Here is an 18,378-nt window from a genome sequence, read left to right as displayed (position 1 = left end):
AGAATCTTAGTTTGTGTTACTGATTGTAAGAATTATGTTTGATGATAAACATCAATATTACTTACAGTCATTAGTAAAGATATTCATTTTAGTGCATTTCAGTAATCTGGTAGTATTGCTTTACGAAACTTCACCAGCCTAACATTCACAATCTGCAGGTTCTCCAATTCAGAACAGCTTGAAGGAGTTGTGGTCATTGTTTGACTTTGTATTTCCTGGTAAGCTGGGTACGTTACCAGTATTTTTGCAGCAGTTTGCAGTGCCCATCACTCAAGGAGGATATGCTAATGCATCCAAACTAGAGGTATGCATCACTTTTTAAACTGCTGCAAATATTGCTTGAACATTTTATGCTTTTCATCTGTTTGATTCTCTACTTTCATTGCTCTTTTTAACCTGAATTACTCTGCTGTGAGTGTGTATATAAAGCAGCAGTGCATGTTATGCTCAAACACACGCACACACACACTTCCATCAGAAACCACATTATGCACATGACCCAACATGATCTTTTGTACTCTAGACATCATTATTACTTTTGTCTACCCTGTTTTCTATGTCTATACCACATGTATTTTTTCAAATGTTATATTGAATAAATGTACAGTGAACCCCCAAATTCTTTGTAAATTAGACTGTGATTCTGCAACTATTGCCATTTCTAGAATGGCCAAGGAGAAACAGAATTTTAGTGGTGGTGTTGGGGTTTAAAAAACTTTATGAACTGTTTACATCTGATGAGGTGGATTGTCTCTGCAAAATATGTCGTGCTGCATGTATAGGAAAATTACATATTAGATGAAATTTTATGAACACCTACTGAATTACAATTTCTTTCATAACTATCATCTTGGACTAGTGTGATCAACATATCAACATGTATGTATATATATTTTTTTCGTACATATTCGCTATTTCCTGCATTAGTGAGGTAGCGTTAAGAACAGACTGAACCTAAGAGGGAAAATTCTCACTTGGCTCCCTTCTCTGTTCCTTCTTTTGGAAAAGTAAAAACTGGAGGGAAGGATTTCCAGCCTCCCGCTCCCTCCCCTTTTAGTACTCTTTTACGACATGCAGGGAATATGTGGGAAGTATTCTTTCTTCCCTATTCCAAGGGATACATATGGTTTATGGTTTATTTTGAGAAACAGATGGATTTGTATGACATTTATGGATCTGGAGAAAGTATATAATGGGGTTGATAGAGATGCCTTGTGGGAGTGGTAAGATTATACAGTGTGTAGGAAATCTGCTAAAAGTAGTGAGAAGTTCTTACTAAGAGTGTAAGGCATGTGTGTGAGTGAGAAGATAGGAGAGTGAATGGTTCCAAGTGATATTTGGTCTGCGGCAGGGGTCTGAGATGTCACCGTGGTCATTTAATTTGTATATAGATGGGTATTGAGGTAGATAAATGTGATGCTTTGTGATAAGGATGATAAGTCCATATGGAATGTGAGGGCTTAGGAAGTGTGTCATTTGTTTTTTGCTGATGATACAGCACTGGTGGTAAATTGAAGTGAGAAACTGCAGAATTAGGTGACTTGAGTTTGGAAGAGTGTGTGAAGGGAGGAAGTTGAGAGTAAATGTGAATGAAAATAAAGTTATTAGGTTTAACAGGGTTGAGGGACAGGTTCATTGGGGTTTGAGTTTGAATGGAGAAAACTTGGAGGAAGTGAAGTGTTTCAGTTAATTGGGAATGAATACAGCAGCAAGTGGAACCATTGAAGCAGAAGTGAGTAACAGGATGGTAAGGGGGCAAAGGCCTTGGGAGCACTGAAGAATTAGGAAAGAGAGAAGGTTAGAAGGAGGGCATAAATGGGTATTTTTGAAGGTATAGTAGTCCCATCAATTTTATGTGGATGGGCTATAGATAAGGCTACACAGAGTAGGGTGGATGTGTTGGAAATGAAATGTTTGAGGACAAGACGTGGTGTGAGTTGGTTTGATTGAGTACGTAATAAAAGGGTAAAAGAGAGGTTTGCTAATAGAAGAAGTGTGGTTGAGAGAGCTGAAGAGGGTATGTTGAAATGTTTGGACATAGAGAGAATGAGGATAGAAAAAGGATAAATGTTTCAGAAAAGGAGGGAACAGTGAGAATGGGAAGGCTAAATTGGAGATGGAAGGATGAAGTGGAAAAGATTTTGAGCATTCGGGGCTTGAACATGCAGGAGGGTGAAAGGCATCCACAGGATAGAGTGAATTGGAACAATCTGGTATACTGAGGTCAACATGCTGTCAGTGGACTGAACCAGGACATGTGAAACTGCTTGGGTAAACTATAGAAGGGTCTGTGGGGCCTGGTTGTGAATAAGGAGCTGTGGTTTTGTTGCATTACACATGATAGCTAGAGAATGGCTGTGAGTGGATGCGGCCTTTCTTCATTTGTTCCATGTACTACCTCGCTAACATGGGAAACAGCAACCATGTATGAAAAATATATATAAATATAGTGTTAATGATGGCATTTATTAGGGCTTCAGTTGCCCAAGCTATCTCAGCTAACATAAGTAGAAAAGAAAAACGGCATGGTTGATGTTGATACTGGATGAACAGAGAATAGATAACTACACCAGAAGAGTAGTTACTGAAAAAAATAGCTTTATACAGAATGCATGACAAGGGAGGGAATGAGGTAAGGCAGAGAGAAATGTCGTTCATCATCACACATGTCAAGCAGTGAGAGCAACATGTTAGAACTTCCACTATGCTAGAGAAATAAGTGCCGAGCAGATTGAGGTGAGATTGTATTGGGACGAAATTTATTTCATTGTATAGTTGTTGAGTGTTTGTTGTGGCTAGGCACCAATTGATTGCTCTGAGTGCTAGGGTTCACTTGAAACCCACTGAATGCACTGAGTGCTGTTTTGTGTGATTTGCAGTTTTGTAATATTTGTTTTTGACAAATTCTTCAAAATTAAAAGGTGATAACTTTTCTCATAAAGTATGGAAGACAGTATTTGAAATTTACAAAGTCTCTAATTATGAAATTAAAGGTGTACAAGAACACCCATTTACTGCTCTGAGTGCTGTTATGTGTGGTTTACAGTTTTGTAATACAGGTACACCCAATTTTCCGGCACTCTTGGTCACGTAATGATAATTCATCAACACACCTTTAACCTACTAATTATACTTCTCCCATGTTTCTAAAGTATACCATGGACTGCTAGAAATTTAAATTAAACAAATATTAAATGTGAATTAAATAAAAATATGAAATACATTATACACCTGCTCAGGACTGAGATGCTCGTCTGCTACGAGTTTCGCAAATTCGTCCACATACTCGGCAGCTCCTTCGTGGTTTGCAGACCGCTTTTCTCCGTATACTTTATTCACGGAAATTCCATGATGCTTCTTGAATCTTTGTAGCCATCATTCTCTATAGTCATGATCATGTTGTAATGTAAGTTCTTTATGGAACAACTGAGCGTGGTCCATTATCATGCTACCTGACAAGTCCACTCCGACACTGTCAAAACCATTCCATTGTCACTCGATCATGCTCAGTACTCTTACCATCTTTCATAGTTTTTCTAATCGTCATTTGCTTGTTGGAATTGCTGTCTGCATAAAATTTCAACATTTTCTCCCTTTGCTCCTTTATATTATAAACGGTTGATGAACCAGTACTTAAGATGTCACACAGCTTACGCACTGAAACACTGCAGTCCATTTTTTTCAACAGTTCTACTTTATCTTGGATCGATATGGACTGGTGTTTATGTTTGACACCATGACTGACTCTCGTATGTCTTTGAAGCCATAGCTTGGATTGAATTTAAGCAAAATAAGCTAAGAATCTCACAGAATTGGGTATCACCACCAACAAATGCAGTGTAAGGAATGTAAATAAGCATGCCCCACACACAGCGCCATCTGTGGCCCCCAGTAAACTAGTCTGGTGGCCGGTAATTTCGAGTTCCTTCTTGTAATTTTGTCTGAACTTCTGAACTAAAGGAGGTGCCGAACCATCAGTTGCCGGAAATTCGTTGGTGTCCTGTATTTGTTTTTGACAAACTCTACAAATTTAAAAGGTAATAGCTTTTCTCATTTATGGAAGACATCATGTAAAAATTTTATTTACAAGTTCTCTGGGGATAAATGTAAAGGTGTACAAGAACCAAAGTGCAAGTGATATTTTACGTTTGCCATCCTGGTTTAAGTATAGGAGAATGTATCATGATTGTTGAGGTAAATTATCACTGTGTTGCAACACTTCACTAAGAAGTTGGATTGTATATTTTAGGTACAGACTGCCTTTAAATGTGCTTCTGTGCTGCGTGACACCATCAACCCCTATCTACTTCGCAGAATGAAAAATGATGTTCGAAGTCACCTCAGCTTGCCAGATAAGAATGAACAGGTAAATTCAAAAAACTTCTAAATTTTTTCTGCCTGAAATCAGAGCAGTATCTAACTGTTAACATTTTAAAGAGGTCTCATAATCCCTTTTGTAATCTTAGATAATTGATTATTGAATGGTTTTACAATATAACTTTGAATGGGTAAAGAATTGATTGCAGGTCACTGTAATTTTTCAGGTGCTCCTTTTGATGGAAAGGGTGGAACCAAATAGGAGGTGGAAAGATGGAGTGAAAGATGCTTTGAAGATTTGGGGCCTGAACATGTAGGAGGTGTGAGGCATGCAAAAGATAGAGGGAATTGGAATGTTGTGGTATACAGGGGATGACATGCTGTCATTGGGCTGAACTAGGGCATATGAAGTGGTAAGAGAAAACCAAAAAAAGTTCTGTGGGTCATGGTTGTGGATAGCAGGATCTGGTTTCATTGCATTATACACAATGGCTAGAGAGTGGATGAAGCTATTTCTTTGCCTACTCCTAGCAATACATCACCACTGCTGGAAATGACAAATATATATATATATATATAAACTATTTGCCATTTCCCGCGTTAGCAAGGTAGCGTTAAGAACAGAGGACTGGGCCTCTGAGGAAACATCCTCACCTGGCCCCCTCCTCTGTTCCTTCCTTTGGAAAATTAAAAAAAAATAATGAGAGGGGGGGATTTCCAGCCCCCCGCTCCCTTCCCTTTTAGTCGCCTTCTATGACACGCAGGGAATATGTGGGAAGTATTCTTTCTCCCTTATCCCCAGGAATAATATATATATATATATATATATATATATATATATATATATATATATATATATATATATATATATATATATATTTTTTTTTTTTTTTTTTTTTTTTTTTTTTTTGCTTTGTCGCTGTCTCCCGCGTTTGTGAGGTAGCACAAGGAAACAGACGAAAGAAATGGCCCAACCCACCCCCATACACATGTATATACATACGTCCACACACGCAAATATACATACCTACACAGCTTTCCATGGTTTACCCCAGACGCTTCACATGCCCTAATTCAATCTACTGACAGCACGTCAACCCCGGTATACCACATCGATCCAATTCACTCTATTCCCCGCCCTCCTTTCACCCTCCTGCATGTTCAGGCCCCGATCACACAAAATCTTTTTCACTCCATCTTTCCACCTCCAATTTGGTCTCCCACTTCTCCTCGTTCCCTCCACCTCCGACACATATATCCTCTTGGTCAATCTTTCCTCACTCATTCTCTCCATGTGCCCAAACCATTTCAAAACACCCTCTTCTGCTCTCTCAACCACACTCTTTTTATTTCCACACATCTCTCTTACCCTTACATTACTTACTCGATCAAACCACCTCACACCATACATTGTCCTCAAACATCTCATTTCCAGCACATCCACCCTCCTGCGCACAACTCTATCCATAGCCCATGCCTCGCCACCATACAACATTGTTGGAACCACTATTCCTTCAAACATACCCGTTTTTGCTTTCAGAGATAATGTTCTCGACTTCCACACATTCTTCGAGGCTCCCAGGATTTTCGCCCCCTCCCCCACCCTATGATTCACTTCCGCTTCCATGGTTCCATCCGCTGCCAGATCCACTTCCAGATATCTAAAACACTTTACTTCCTCCAGTTTTTCTCCATTCAAACTTACCTCCCAATTGACTTGACCCTCAACCCTACTGTACTTAATAACCTTGCTCTTATTCACATTTACTCTTAACTTTCTTCTTTCACACACTTTACCAAACTCAGTCACCAGCTTCTGCAGTTTCTCACATGAATCAGCCATCAGCGCTGTATCATCAGCGAACAACAACTGACTCACTTCCCAAGCTCTCTCATCCACAAGAGACGTCATACTTGCCCCTCTTTCCAAAACTCTTGCATTCACCTCCCTAACAACCCCATCCATAAACAAATTAAACAACCATGGAGACATCACACACCCCTGCTGCAAACCTACATTCACTGAGAACCAATCACTCTCCTCTCTTCCTACATGTACACATGCCTTACATCCTCAATAAAAACTTTTCACTGCTTCTAACAACTTGCCTCCCACACCATATATTCTTAATACCTTCCATAGAGCATCTCTATCAACTCTATCATATGCCTTCTCCAGATCCATAAATGCTACATACAAATCCATTTGCTTTTCTAAGTATTTCTCACATACATTCTTCAAAGCAAACACCTGATCCACACATCCTCTACCACTTCTGAAACCACACTGCTCTTCCCCAATCTGATGCTCTGTACATGCCTTCATCCTCTCAATCAATACCCTCCCACATAATTTACCAGGAATACTCAACAAACTTATACCTCTGTAATTTGAGCACTCACTCTTATCCCCATTGCCTTTGTACAATGGCACTATGCACACATTCCGCCAATCCTCAGGCACCTCACCATGAGTCATACATACATTAAATAACCTTACCAACCAGTCAACAATACAGTCACCCCCTTTTTTAATAAATTCCACTGCAATACCATCCAAACCTGCTGCCTTGCCGGCTTTCATCTTCCGCAAAGCTTTTACTACCTCTTATCTGTTTACCAAATCATTTTCCCTAACCCTCTCACTTTGCACACCACCTCGACCAAAACACCCTATCTGCCACTCTTATCATCAAACACATTCAACAAACCTTCAAAATACTCACTCCATCTCCTCACATCACCACTACTTGTTATCACCTCCCCATTTGCGCCCTTCACTGAAGTTCCCATTTGCTCCCTTGTCTTACGCACTTTATTTACCTCCTTCCAGAACATCTTTTTATATATCAAAATATTGTGTAAGTACTGTAAATGCAAAAAATAAGAATTTTCATATTTGTGTCATCCATAACAGGTCTTGTTTTGTGGACTAAGTGAGGAGCAGAGACATGTCTATCGGGAGTACATTGAAGGAGACCAAGTAAAGTCTATTATGAATGGTCGATTGAAGGTAAGCCTTTAAGGAATGAATTGTATAGAATATCATTTAATAAGTAGCACTTTGTAAAATCACTTCAAATTATTTTGTTAAGAGTTAGTATTCAAGTGTTTGGCAAAAGAAAACAAATTTCAAAAAAGAAGGAAAGCTTGACCACAGGTGCACAAGACACATGGGACCAGTTAGCATACCTCTTCATGTCTTTATGATGTTAGCCTCTGAGCTAGCTCTTATACTTGCCTGCCTATTTCATCTCTGCTTTCATTTCTGCTTTCTCCAGAATCTTCAAAACACTACCAAATTCCTCTGGCTTAAACACTTAGAATCCCATTCCCTTCTTTTGCATCACTGATATAGCTTTTGCAGTGCAAGGTTCACTGGTGACCTTTCCTGTGTGACCAACCTTTGGTCATCCTGTCTTAGGGATTTTGGGGTCTTGTAGCCCTTGACAAGCACTTTATAGTTTTGTGTAACTCTGATTTCTGTGCTTCTTTCTTTTCTCTTATACAGTCTTCTTTCCAGTTGTTTCATTTGGGTTGCAAATTGATGGAAAGATGTCTGCCTCCTAACCTATCGACAATGGTCATTCAGAGTTCTCTCATATCACTTACCCTCTTTCATCTCTGCACAAACAATCCTATTCCTACATTCAACCTTATTCACTCTTACACTAAGGACTCCACTTTAAGTACTTCAACTCCCTTTCCCTCTATTTCCATTCTGATACTCATTCTTTTTCTTGAACTGAAGATGCCAAAAACAAAGGAGCTGAGAGATATGTATGAAAGACTTGGGAGTGGATATTATCCCTAACCTATCACCAGAGTCCCACCTTACAAGAATAGTTTAGGAGACCAACTGTTTGCAAGCAAATATGAGAATAGCATTCAAGTTTATGAATACAGAATTATTCAGCAAGCTGTTCACATCATGCATAATGCCAAAACTAAGTTTAGTTATTGCATCTAAAAAAATCAAAGTTCACATCATACATAAGGCCAAAATTAAATTTGGTCACCACACCTTGAGAAGCACATACTTAAAGCTGATGGAGAGGGTTCAGAAGAGAGCAACAAAGTTGGTACCATACCCAAGAGCTGAGTTACTAGGAAAGGTTAAAGGCTTTAACTTTGCCTCCTTTGTAAGTTAGAAGAGTTAGAAGTGACCTGATCATAACCTGTAGATTTTTAAAACAGATCAATGGCATTAACAGTGAACTGTTCTCTGAGAGATGTATGAATATGAGAAGCAAAGGACATGAAGTGAAATAAGCATGAAACTTGCTAGAAAAGCTACAAGGAAGTATTTTTACTGCATAAGAATGGTGGGTGAATGGAGTGAAGACATGGTTATTCCAGACAAAATATAGAAATCTAAAAAGTAGTATGATAGAGAATGTTCAAGAGATGGGACCGCATGATTGTAAAACACCCTCCTCGTACAGTATTGATAGGACATACATGTATATTAGTACCAGTTAGATCAGTTTGATTTATCATTGATATCATAGGAAGTGTTCTAAGACATATACTGAATTACTTTATGAAATAACAATTGACACAGGACAACATGGTTCCAAAATAGGAAAATAAGATTGATGTGGTTAAATGATAATGTTAATGATAATGATAATGGTAATGATATTAACAATTGATAAAAATAGTAAAGTGATTGGGTCTCAGTGAATGTAGGTTTGCGGCAGGGATGTGTGATGTCTCCATGGTTGTTTAATTTGTTTATGGATGGGGTTGTTAGGGAGGTGAATGCAAGAGTTTTGGAAAGAGGGGCAAGTATGCAGTCTGTTGGGGATGAGAGAGCTTGGGAAGTGAGTCAGTTGTTGTTCGCTGATGATACAGCGCTTGTGGCTGATTCATGTGGGAAACTGCAGAAGCTGGTGACTGAGTTTGGTAAAGTGTGTGAAAGAAGAAAGTTAAGAGTAAATGTGAATAAGAGCAAGGTTATTAGGTACAGTAGGGTTGAGGGTCAAGTCAATTGGGAGGTAAGTTTGAATGGAGAAAAACTGGAGGAAGTAAAGTGTTTTAGATATCTGGGAGTGGATCTGGCAGCGGATGGAACCATGGAAGTGGAAGTGAATCATAGGGTGGGGGAGGGGGCGAAAATTCTGGGAGCCTTGAAGAATGTGTGGAAGTCGAGAACATTATCTCGGAATGCAAAAATGGGTATGTTTGAAGGAATTTGGTTCCAACAATGTTGTATGGTTGCAAGGCGTGGGCTATGGATAGAGTTGTGTGCAGGAGGGTGGATGTGCTGGAAATGAGATGTTTGAGGACAATATGTGGTGTGAGGTGGTTTGATCGAGTAAGTAATGCAAGGGTAAGAGAGATGTGTGGAAATAAGAAGAGCGTGGGTGAGAGAGCAGAAGAGGGTGTTTTGAAATGGTTCGGTCACATGGAGAGAATGAGTGAGGAAAGATTGACCAAGAGGATATATGTGTCGGAGGTGGAGGGAACAAGGAGAAGTGGGAGACCAAATTGGAGGTGAAAAGATGGAGTGAAAAAGATTTTGAGTGATCGGGGCCTGAACATGCTGGAGGGTGAAAGGCGGGCAAGGAATAGAGTGAATTGGATCGATGTGGTATACCGAGGTCGACGTGCTGTCAATGGATTGAATCAGGGCATGTGAAGCATATGGTGTAAACCATGGAAAGTTCTGTGGGGCCTGTATGTGGAAAGGGAGCTGTGGTTTCGGGCATTATTGCATGACAGCTAGGAACTGAGTGTGAACAAATGGGGCCTTTGTTGTCTTTTCCTAGTGCTACCTCGCACACATGAGGGGGGAGGGGGATGTTATTCCATGTGTAGCGAGGTGGCGATAGGAATGAATAAAGGCAGACAGTGTGAATTGTGTGCATGTGTATATATGTATGTGTCTGTGTGTGTATATATATATGTACATTGAGATGTATGGGTATGTATATTTGCGTGTGGGGACGTGTGTGTATATACATGTGTATGGGGGTGGGTTGGGCCATTTCTTTCGTCTGTTTCCTTGCGCTACCTCGCAAACGCGGGAGACAGCAACAAAGCAAAATAAATAAGATAAATAAATAAATAGTAATGTGGATAGGGAACTCTTGTTTCAGTACATTTCTCTTGGCAGCTAGAGATTGGATGCGTTTGTTCCTGGTGCTATTTTGCTAACATGGGACTGCCAGTCAATTATAAGAAAATAAATGATAGTCATATACTATTGATTTTTTTGTACTTGTTTGCTGTTTTCCATCTTTTCTTTTCTTTTAAACTATCCGCCATTTCCCGCATTAGCGAGGTAGCGTTAAGAACAGAGGACTGGGCCTTTGTGGAATATCCTCATCTGGCCCCCCTCTGTTCCTTCTTTTAGAAAAAAAAAAAAAAAAAAACCGAGAGGGGAGGATTTCCAGCCTCCCACTCCCTTCCCTTTTAGTCGCCTTTTACGACACGCAGGGAATACGTGGGAAGTATTCTTCATCCCCTATCCCCAGCGATATAATGCTTGAAACAGACAAAGAATGGCCTGATTTACTCATGACCATTCTGCAGCTGTCATATATAATACACCAAAACCAGAACTCCCTGTCCACAGCTAAGCCCCTTAGATCTGTTTGTGGTTTTCCCTGACTGCTTCGTAGATAGGTAGATAAATAGACATAAAACTCTTTTTACTTACGGCTTTAAGCCATGATATCACACATCATGGTCTTACCATATTCTAACTCCCACACTCATTCTTAATTAGATGTTTTTCAAATCACAGTATCTCATCTCTGAATTTCAGGTATTTGTTGGGTTGATTAACCTTCGCAAAATATGCAACCATCCAGACTTATACACTGGAGGACCACGCAGGTATGATGGCGATGATTGGAATTCTGGACTTCAGGTAAGCATAATTTTATATTGTATGTATTGCACCATAATTCATTGTGCATGAAAAGCACTTTTTAGAATGAAAAATAAAGAGACTTATTAGTTTAGATATAGAATATATACAATTTTATATCTGCGTAAGTTATTGTGTGTTTTTTCTAAATGATCCTCCTTACTTGAACACAACAGCCAGAGATGAAATATGGTTGGTGGACTCGCTCTGGCAAGATGCATGTTTTGCACTCAGTTTTACGGCTGTGGTTACGCCAGGGTCATCGTGTCCTTCTCTTCACTCAATCTCGACAAATGATGTGCATCCTTGAAAGATTTCTCCTGGATGAGCATTATTGCTATCTAAAGATGGATGGGTAGGTCCAATATGTATATCACTTACTTAAAATTTGTGATACTGATTATGTTGAAAGTCTACAATACCAAATTCTAGTGATCCTACCATTTTCACAGACAACAAAATCTCTCATTAAAAGTAAACAGGTCATGTAGGCAAAACCACCACATTGCTTAAAGCAGACCATTACCTACCTATGACTTTGCCATGGTTGGCATGGCTAGCATGCAGTACTCTCTGCTCGTCTTGCTTGTGGATATTGCTGTTTGTACATTGCATCACATACATTTGTTCTTTTCTCTCTCTTGCACAACAGTTTGCAGTTTTCTGGAATTAGCTCACATCCCTGTGTGGTTTACTCATTTAAATAAAGAACAGGGTGCTTTATTCATTTCTGCTTTTATACTGTAGAATGAAAATAAGCAGTGAGCATAGTCTTTGTCTGTTTTACCATTCCTGTACTGCCAACTGCCTAGGATGTTTACATCTGGCTGAGAACAAGTCAAAGACTTTGTTTGGGGCCAGTAGCTATGCTTTAGTTTAGCCCAATTTATCATTTAAAGTGAAGATGATTTTAGTTAAGTGATCTAATAGGTCCCTTCTTAGAAATTATTGCGCAGGTACTATTATGTTGGTACTTGGTATGTAGATGTATAGGTATGTATATTTGCAATTGTGGACGTGTATGTATATACACGTGTATGGGAGTGGGTTGGGCCATTTCTTTCGTCTGTTTCCTTGCGCTACCTCGCAAACGCGGGAGACAGCGTCAAAGCAAAATAAATAAATGAAAATACTTGGTAAATTTATGGAAACCATCATTTGAGACAAGATTGTAAATGAGTTAAAAGATTAGAATGTAATCAAGTTAAAGGATTTTATCAACAGTTCTAAGTATGATTTTCAACAAAATTGTTTGTCTGACAATTCTGCTTGATTTCTTTTGATAAAAGCAACATGTATGATGAAAGTAAAGTGGTTGATGCCATTTTTTAGAATATATTTAATAAGTTCCCACATTAAAGATCAGAAGCATAAGTTAAATCACATGGTATAGATAAGGTGGATAAATAAGTTGTTGATTGGATTTAAAACAAATTGCAGTGATGAACAGTCAAATCTCATAATAGTTAGATGTAACAGGTGTTTTGGAACCATTTAGCATGAGGAAATCATGCAGCTGTTACCCCTTTTAAGGGGCCAACAGGGAAATTAGTTGATAGTGAAAAGACCAAGTTAAAGACCAAAGGTTGTTTCATTTATTGAGTTTGTGAAATCTGTAAAGCACTAGAAAGTACGGTTATTTGACATGAAAAAGATATCTAAAAAATTAAAACTTATTTACATAGAATCATATTTTGGCTTCCTTTTCAAAGCTACTTATATGGAATTATATATTTTGGCATCCTTCAAAAAATCTGTCAGTCTTGTCAGTTTACAACAATATTATTTGTTTAAAATTTCTCCAATACTTTTTATCTCTTCTAATATCATTTTATAATTCATAGTTAATGCTGACTTTTTTGTACGTTTGGCATTTTGTAAATACATGTTCCTTGGTAATGTTTCAATAGCAGACATATTTTAGGGCAGGATTTCCCTCCATTAAGTGACCATGGATCAACACAGTTTGACCATTCCTCATTCGACAAAGGATTATCTTAAAATGGCAACTCACTGTGCAGGGGAATGTGATACATCAGCACCTTACTTTTTTTTCTGTATATTCCTACATTATAGGGCTTCAGAGACACATCTAGCTTGCCATTTACATGTATCATAATTTTTCTATTCTGCATGAAAATGGGTGTAAGGTATAATTCTCATATATATATTGTTAGATATAGCTGCTTTAGACCCTGCATCTGCTGGAAGGCTACCTTTGCTATTTGGGCAAAAAGGTTAATAGTCAAGGTTGCAGTAGGGCTCTGGCTGTAGCTTCGTAAGTTCTATGAAATAATACAGCATAACAAATTTTTTTTCTGAAATACAGTGGCCTCCATATTATTTGCTAAAAGCTCAGGGGAATATGATGAAAAGAGACATTTTTAAATGGTGTGTAGTTAATTGAGATTAGCTTATTGATCATTGAAGTTATGCAGTCTTCCCTTTTTTTCAGTATTCTTGATTTTCTGATTGTTTGATTGATTGGCTCAGAATCTCCACTACCATCATTGATGCTGAATATACTGAATATGTATTTAGCACTTAACACAAGGATAAGTATATATCAAAACATATTTCAAGAAAACACTGTAGGTTGAGTAGTAGGATAACAACTTTTATGGAAAAAAATATCTGTACAGAGAAAAGGAAATAGATTGGAAGCTGTATCAGTCCAGGCATGCATTGTTGGTGGAAATAACTCTGCAAGAGTCTTGGCTTCTTTTTGATGAAACATGAACTTTACAAGTTCATGTATTTGCATGTTCTGTTGTGTGATTCTTTCATACTTATGCTTCTGAGACATTGTATTGAAATAATTCTAATAATTTTGTTGGTATTCAAACAATGAATACCACATTTTGTGTAAATTGATTTTTTAATCATACTATATACTTCAGCATTGGTTTTTACTTGTAGAGGTTATTCAGGGAGATAAACATGCTGTTCATTTACCAGTATCTGAATCAGCTGAGGATACACTGAAATACCATATTTTCATGTGACAATATACAAGTTCTTTCTTTTTGAGGCAGAGGCACACAAGTTTTTCCGGTAGTGGCCCACGTGATCAGAGATCCATATGTGTGTGGGTCACATGAATTTTTATTGATATGAGTGGTGAAGTATAGCCTCTTAGCTATTCAGAACTATTGATTTTTTTAGCAGTAACACAAAAGTAGTAAAGAAAAACAGTTTAATAAACTTTATTCATACAGAAGTGCAGTTATGGGCTTAGTGCTAGTCAATAATCAATTTTCAAGTCAGTGACACTACTGGTTAAATAGACATTCGTACAAAAGAGCATACTTACAGGCCTAATGCTAGTCATCGATCAGTTTTTGACCAAGTTATTAAGAGCACTGATATTTAATAGACTGAACTATTCTCAAGAACTGTGGGGTGTAATCCAGGTTTACTTCTCTCATGGTGGTCCTCAGCTTCGTTTTCAGCAGTTGCATGAAAGAATGTATCACGGCTCCTCTTCACAGCTCAGAGTTATCTTAATTACATTCATATTCAGTTACAATTAGTAATTGATCCCAGCTTGCTAGCATGATACCTAGCAGCAATCAGTTACATGATGGTAATGGTAGGCAGGAGGTTAGCTCTTGCTGGCATACTAGTTCATGTGTGTTAGTTTTTATTTTTTTCATCTCAGGCAGGCCACACCTCAAGAGTCAGGTTGACTGAATAAAATTCACAAGAATTATTTTTAATGTTTTGTGTAGATATACCCATAGATTGAGTTTCTAATTCCTAGTTGGCAGTATATTTCTCGTGTTTCATCTGAAAGCTCATCATGGTCAAATATCATACATCCTTATAAGTACTGTACTAGACAGAACAGATTGTAGAACTCCAGAGGTATCACTCTTTACAGCACAACAACTGTGTCCTCTCGTCAGCCATTGATTGAAAAGTTCAACTGTGACCCATCATATTTTGTATTTCTCATGACAACCCGTGTTGGTGGACTAGGAGTGAATCTTACTGGTGCAGATCGGGTTGTAATATTTGACCCAGATTGGAATCCATCAACAGACTCACAAGCAAGAGAACGTGCTTGGAGAATTGGACAACTTCGTCATGTTACTATATACAGGTGAGGTGTAATTTTTCTTTCTCTTACAGTTAGTCAGGTGAGCATAAGCAACATTCTTGAGGACAACGTAAAGAAAAATCAGTATTTCCACTGAGGAAGCACTGGCTTTTCTCAGGGAGCTGTGGTTTCGATGCATTATTACATAACAGCTAGAGAGTGAGTGTGAACGAATGTGGCCTTTGTTGTCTTTACCTAGCACTACCTCGCACACATGAGGGGGAGGGGGTTGTTATTGCATGTGTGGCGAGGTGGCAATGGGAATGAATAAAGGCAGACAGTATGAATTATGTACATGTGTATATATGTATATGTCTGTGTGTATATATATATATATATATATATATATATATATATATATATATATATATATATATATATATATGTATACATTGAAATGTATAGGTATGTATATTTGCGTGTATGGACGTGTATGTATATACATGTGTATGTGGGTGGGTTGGGCCATTCTTTCGTCTGTTTCCTTGCGCTACCTCGCTAACGCGGGAGACAGCGACAAAGCAAAATAAATCCTCCCCTCTTGTTTTTTTTTTTTTTTTTTTAATTTTCCAAAAGAAGGAACAGAGAGGGGGGCCAGGTGAGGATATTCCCTCAAAGGCCCAGTCCTCTGTTCTTACCGCTACTTCACTATCGTGGGAAATGGCAAATAGTATACGCAAGTATACATACCTATACATCTCAACGTATACATATATATACACACACACACAGACATATACATATATACACACATGTACATAATTCATAGTCTGCCTTTATTCATTCCCATCGCCACCTCGCCATACATGAAATAACAACCCCCTCATGTATGCGAGGTAGCGCTAGGAAAAGACAACAAAGGCCCCATTCGTTCACACTCAGTCTCTAGCTGTCATGTAATAATGCACCGAAACCACAGCTCCCTTTCTACATTCAGGCCCCACACAACTTTCCATGGTTTACCTCAGACGCTTCACATGCCCTGGTTCAATCCATTGACAGCACGTCGACCCCAGTGTACCACATCGTTCCAATTCACTCTATTCCTTGCATGCCTTTCACCCTCCTGCATGTTCAGGCCCCAATCACTCAAAATCTTTTTCACTCTATCTTTCCACCTCCAATTTGGTCTCCCACTTCTCCTCGTTCCCTCCACCTCTGACACATATATCCTCTTTGTCAATCTTTCCTCACTCATTCTGTCCATGTGACCAAACCATTTCAAAACACCCTCTTCTGCTCTCTCAACCACACTCTTTTTATTACAACACATCTCTCTTACCCTATTATTACTTACTCGATCAAACCACCTCACACCACATATTGTACTCAAACATCTCATTTCCAGCACATCCACCCTCCTGTGCACAACTCTTCCATAGCCCACGCCTCACAACCATACAACATTGTTGGGACCACTATTCCTTCAAACATACCCATTTTTGCTTTCCGGGATAATGTTCTTGACTTCCACACATTCTTCAAGGCTCCCAGAATTTTTGCCCCCTCCCCCACCCTATGATTCACTTCCGCTTCCATGGTTCCATCCACTGCCAAATCCACTCCCACATATCTAAAACACCTCACTTCCTCCAGTTTTTCCATTCCAACTTACCTCCCAATTGACTTGACCCTCAACCCTACTGTACCTAATGGGGGCTAATGGGGAGATGATAACAAGTAGTGGTGATGTGAGAAGGAGATGGAGTGAGTATTTTGAAGGTTTGTTGAATGTGTTTGATGATAGAGTGGCAGATATAGGGTGTTTTGGTCGAGGTGGTGTGCAAAGTGAGAGGGTTAGGGAAAATGATTTGGTAAACAGAGAAGAGGTAGTAAAAACTTTGCAGAAGATGAAAGCCGGCAAGGCAGCGAGTTTGGATGGTATTGCAGTGGAATTTATTAAAAAAGGGGGTGACTGTATTGTTGACTGGTCGGTAAGGTTATTTAATGTATGTATGATTCATGGAGGTGCCTGAGGATTGGTGGAATGCTTGCATAGTGCCATTGTACAAAGGCAAAGGGGACAAAGGTGAGTGCTCAAATTACAGAGGTATAAGTTTGTTGAGTATTCCTTGGAAATTATATGGGAGGGTATTGATTGAGAGGGTGAAAGCATGGACAGAGCATCAGATTGGGGAAGAGCAGTGTGGTTTCAGAAGCGGTAGAGGATGTGTGGATCAGGTGTTTGCTTTGAAGAATGTATGTGAGAAATAGAAAAGCAAATGGATTTATATGTAGCATTTATGGATCTGGAAAAGGCATATGATAGAGTTGATAGAGATGCTCTGTGGAAGGTATTAAGAATATATGGTATGGGAGGCAAGTTGTTAGAAGCAGTGAAAAGTTTTTATCGAGGATGTAAGGCATGTGTACGTGTAGGAAGAGAGGAAAGTGATTGGTTCTCAGTGAATGTAGGTTTGTGGCAGGGGTGTGTGATGTCTCCATGGTTGTTTAATTTGTTTATGGATGGGGTTGTTAGGGAGGTGAATGCAATAGTTTTGGAAAGAGGGGCAAGTTTCTCACCCGAATCAGCCACCAGCGCTGTATCATCAGCAAACAACACCTGACTTGCTTCCCAAGCCTTCTCATCCACAAGAGACTGCATACTTGCCCCTCTCTCCAATACTCTTGCATTCTCCTCTCTAACATCCCCATCCATAAACAAATTAAACAACCATGGAGACATCACACATCCCTGCCGCAAACCAACATTCACTGGGATCCAATCAGTTTCCTCTCTTCCTACTCATACACATGCCTTACATCCTCGATAGAAACTTTTCACTGCTTCTAGCAACTTACCTCCCACACCATATACTCTTAATACCTTTCACAGAGCATCTCTATCAACTCTATCATATGCCTTCTCCAGATCCATGTAAATGCTACATACAAATCCATCTGTTTTGTAAGTATTTCTCACATACATTCTACAAAGCAAACACCTGATCCACACACCCTCTACCCTGTTGATCACCCATGATATGCTTCTGGAGAAAGAGCTTTCAGTGAATTAGCTGTGAATTTGATCACTAAGATATTTAATATAGAGATATGTACTAAGCAGCATTATTTCTTA

General features: G+C 38.9%; 1 protein-coding gene across 1 annotated transcript in view; it reads left to right on the top strand.

The window, feature by feature from the left end:
• LOC139747346 (DNA excision repair protein ERCC-6-like) overlaps positions 1–18,378 on the top strand; it is a 42,648-nt gene that overhangs the window by 19,645 nt on the left and 4,625 nt on the right. The window contains exons 8-13 of the mRNA XM_071659543.1: positions 159–304; positions 4,250–4,366; positions 7,235–7,330; positions 11,093–11,197; positions 11,374–11,552; positions 15,081–15,302. Coding sequence (XP_071515644.1) covers positions 159–304; positions 4,250–4,366; positions 7,235–7,330; positions 11,093–11,197; positions 11,374–11,552; positions 15,081–15,302 — 865 coding nt within the window. The remainder of the gene's footprint in view (positions 1–158; positions 305–4,249; positions 4,367–7,234; positions 7,331–11,092; positions 11,198–11,373; positions 11,553–15,080; positions 15,303–18,378) is intronic.

The sequence above is a fragment of the Panulirus ornatus genome, chromosome 68, assembly GCF_036320965.1.
Source record: "Panulirus ornatus isolate Po-2019 chromosome 68, ASM3632096v1, whole genome shotgun sequence".
In the NCBI taxonomy this organism is placed as follows: domain Eukaryota; kingdom Metazoa; phylum Arthropoda; class Malacostraca; order Decapoda; family Palinuridae; genus Panulirus; species Panulirus ornatus.
Note: the sequence above shows the minus strand (reverse complement) of the source record. Positions and strands in the feature narration are given on the sequence as shown.